Raw genomic sequence first — 4272 nt, 5'->3', positions numbered from 1 at the left:
ATGACCTTTAATCATTCTACCTGACTATTTCCCGAAGGGTGTTTGGGACTAGGTCTAGTCTTTCGAATTTTTAAGAGATCACACAGCTCTGCAATAATACTACTTTCATTATTTATTCCTTGATCTGAATGCAAATTAAAGGGACTACCAAACTTTCTTAAAACTTCATTTAAGAGCACTGCGGCTGTCGTAACTGCTGACTATTTCCGCTATGGGGAACACTTACCATTTTCAAAAGTAATTTGTGACAACTAGTATATAACGATTTCCTCTGGGGGTAAACGGTAGTGAGCCAATAATGACTGTAGACAATCGATCCATTGGTGCACCTATTCTATCTCCTAGCAGGCCTCTGGCTGCTTAGACAGGGTCTTGCCTCTCGAACACTCTACATACTCCTGAATTGCTGCATTGATCTTTTATCCCATACCAGTAAAAATATTTTTGTGCCTAAATCAGGGTTTTCTATTGTCCGAACTGTCTTGACAACAAATCACTGTGTAATTGTAGAATAACTTCAGTCTTCAAACTTTGGGGTACAATAATTATTTTAACTCATCAGACCCGTTCCTTCTTCTTAAATTTGCTTAACAAAATACCGTTTTGTAGAAATAAGGAAATCCAGAGATGCGAATAGTTCCTGAATACTATGTTGTCTTATATTATTTCCTCATAAGAAGGTCTGACTGTCGTTTATAACAATTTTATAGCAACTCGCAGATTTTCATCTTTACTTTGTTTCTTTTTTAGATGTAGAGGAGTGTAAGGTGGCTTCCACTGGGAAAAATGAAGCATCACATCATCCTTATCAGGAATATTCTTGGTTTCTTTATTAGACGATCTTGTTTAAACTGCTCTTGTCTTGTTTGCCGCATTCAAGTATTTTTTAGGCAACGAATAATTTATCTCTATTGCCCTCCTCGAGCACTTCTTACAAGAGGAACACTGCAATAAAATTTTATGCGCAGAATATGAACAACAACAGTTATTGCGGTTCTCAATTCTTGACATGGCGTGCGCATTTCCGAGTGTATGTCCTTGGCTGTACTCAATAGTGAAATTATAGTCTGACAAGACCTCAATTCACCTCGCTATTCTACACTTTGGTTTCTTTAAACTAATCAACCAGATAAGGGCTCTGTGGTCAGTTATCGCCTTGAATTTTCTACCTTATAAATACTGTCTGTGATATTCTATGAGATTATTCAGGGGTAGAAAGCCCATGATGCAGAAATTTCCAATTTATTAAGGGTTATGCTACCATAAGCTATGACCTTTTCTCTTCCACCCTAAACTTGAATGAGGATGGCCCCAACTGAACAATCATCCGTGTGTAGGATAAATTGTCCCTCATCATTTAGCAGGTATGACAAAATGTTAGGTTTTAATAAAATTTGCTTCAACTTCATGAATGCCTGCTCACCGGATTTTGACCAAATGAATTCTTTGTTTTTCTATGTTAAATCAATCAAAGGCCTCATGGTTTCTGCAGAATTTGGAACAAATTGGCGATAAGCCCAATATTTGTATAACCTCTGTTACGTTCTTTGGGGTTGGCAATTCTTAGATTTTCTTCACATTTTCTCCATTGGGTTGTATAACTTCATTTGAAACCTACATGTAATGACCTTAGAATGTTGCTTTAAGAGCAAAACAAATTGCACTTTAGTTTAGTTTTAGGCCTGCTCCTTGAATTTGTCTAAAACATGTCGAATTGCTGAGGGAAATTTTAGAAACATTGTTCTATTTGTATTGATTTAAAGGACTAGATTAATCTCCATGATAAATACATATAAGAGCTCAATATTAATTAAGATTTTTAAAAGCTAAAAAATATATGGATTTTTTCTTTCCTCAATGATAGTTCTCTACTTAATGAGAGTTTGTAGCTTAACAAATCATATTTGAAAATATGTAGAGAATCTAACTGGTAATTTGTTAACCATCTAGCCTCCTTGAATAAAAACTCGAACTGCTTACTATAGTTTTTGCTATGTGCCGCTGTCATAACCATTTTTTACATAAATTATTGAAGTGTATTTATCGCGAAATCTGCTTTACATGAAGGCTTGGCTTGTAGAGTTTAAATTGTTATGGGGCATCTACTTTTTTCATTGTATCATATTCTACAATGTGAATGAGATAAGTTCTTACACTTACTAGTATTTACTTTTCTACGACAGGATGTACTGTTGACTATTTCGACCATGGGTATTATACAGAACCACAGGACAAGTCCGTCATTTTGTCCTCTCCCAGTTCTTCGCCAGACACTTGCAGTGGGATGTGTACGTCGGATATCTCATGCAGCGGGTTTAATTTCAACAAGCTTACCGCAGAATGTCAGCTGTCACAGCTCTCTAATCCTAAGTCATCTTTATGCAGTTCCTGTTTCTTTCATAGCAAACGGTGCACATCAGGTAGTAATTACTTTTAGTACTTGTAATTTGGAATGACAATTAAGTGAACAATGTGCAATGTATATTGTCTTTTCCAGCACCTGACTCAAAAACTTTACCAGTATCCAGCACAACCATCAGTACAACTCCTGTGAAGTCTACCTCCAATCTTTTTACTAAACCAACAATATCAATGACGAAATTCTTTACAACTGAGTCGAGTAGTGCCGTGTCCAATGTAAAACCACGCCTGGTGACTTCCGCTATTTCTAAAAGTATTAATACCAATACAGCAGATGTGAAACTTTTTCCATACATTACAAACAGTCGTTCTACATTTGAACGACACAGCTCAAACACCAATGACAATAAAACTGAAATAGTCAAGTTCCAGATAACTACTGCATCCAGCGTAAAGCCCTCAACAACAGATATTGGAACTTCAAAAAGTCTGGATAAAAGTACCGATATAAGTAATGTACGTCTGACCTCAAACATAACACCTCAGCCCACTACAGATGTCCGAAACACCACACCCATCGCACTTACTTTTACATCGTCAAACACTTATTCACATCCGAATGCAATAAAGGTTTATACCCAAACCAGTCAATCCCCCAATAACACTCGTATCGTTCAATCGTCACAGTTTAGTGACCGTATTTTTCAGAATACTACTACGTCTAACCTATTGCAGACATTTACAACAGCATTTTCCCCACTAAATTTCACCAACGCAGTATCAACGGCGGATGTACAAATGACAAGTGTTAACAACCAAATCAACAATTCAACTCCACGCATTTTATGCTCTTGTTCTTGTCGTGAAACTGAGTCCAACTTGGATCAGCTTATTTTGCAAAGAAAAAAAGAGCTGAAAGTGGAAGTTAAGACACTATCGATAACAAAGAGAAAGTATATTAGCGTATCAGATCCTCGTACGTCTTCCAAGGCTGTTGGATATCTTGGAATCTTGATATTGTGCTTGTTTGGTGCTTTAATTGTTGCAACTGACTTAATCAATCTCATTCCCAAAGCTGCGAAGATTTTACCAACGAATACTTCAAGTTAGAAGTGTTTTGATTATGTTTACCCTTCTTCAACGATACTGTAGTAATTCAGTGAATCATATTATTTTGTATGTACGAATCTTGGCCAGTGCAGGAATAGTTATGTTATGAGAAAGATTTTTCTAAACTCTGATGACCACGACACGTTGAAAATTGATCCTGTTGAGAATTGACCCCAACCTCAGAGTTTTGATCTGAACTGTAACTTAGTCTACACGGTTCAAATGTACAATCTTGCACATATTTGAACGTTTCAGTTTTAAAATTTTCATACACTCCGACACGTATGCGGGCGTGGCTGATTTTTTTTAGGTTGATATGTCCGATTAATCATTTAATTTTGAGACTGAAAATATGATATCCATTTATTATTTCAATACTATGTAAATAAAGCTAAGAAGATAACGTTTGCTTCAGAATGAAACAGGCGAGTCGGGCAAGAATGCTTTTTGACATTCTCTGCAAGTGTAGTGATTTTTTGTAACGTATTATTGTAGAATCATTAAATATGACTTCTCAAATATTTACATTTATTACACTGCTTTAAGTTTATCAAATTATTGTTTTAATATACTTTTAGACATTTTATAAACCAAATTTTGAAGAAAAAAAAATGAATCGATACTTTAAAGTAGATACATCATGATCATTAAAATGATATTTGAATATAGGCTTACATGTACATCAACATACAAATGATAATGAATGTATTCATGCACATCTAGTCATTGAATCAAACATGTTTAAATTTAAGATGAACAATATCAAATTGTGAATTTGACATTAAATTTGTTTTACATTCC

The 4272-nt window shown here is 35.3% G+C and overlaps 1 protein-coding gene across 1 annotated transcript; it reads left to right on the top strand.

Annotated features, from left to right (window-relative positions):
• The first annotated feature begins 1228 nt into the window (after window positions 1-1228).
• Window positions 1229-4272, top strand: LOC128186471 (uncharacterized). The gene is made up of 3 exons (XM_052856248.1): window positions 1229-1364; window positions 2184-2420; window positions 2498-4272. The coding sequence occupies exons 2-3, from the start codon at window positions 2285-2287 to the stop codon at window positions 3469-3471; spliced, it is 1110 nt and encodes a 369-aa protein (XP_052712208.1). The 5' UTR covers window positions 1229-1364; window positions 2184-2284; the 3' UTR covers window positions 3472-4272.

This window comes from Crassostrea angulata, chromosome 6, assembly GCF_025612915.1.
Source record: "Crassostrea angulata isolate pt1a10 chromosome 6, ASM2561291v2, whole genome shotgun sequence".
Taxonomy (NCBI): domain Eukaryota; kingdom Metazoa; phylum Mollusca; class Bivalvia; order Ostreida; family Ostreidae; genus Magallana; species Magallana angulata.
This window is presented reverse-complemented; position numbering and strand designations above follow the sequence as displayed.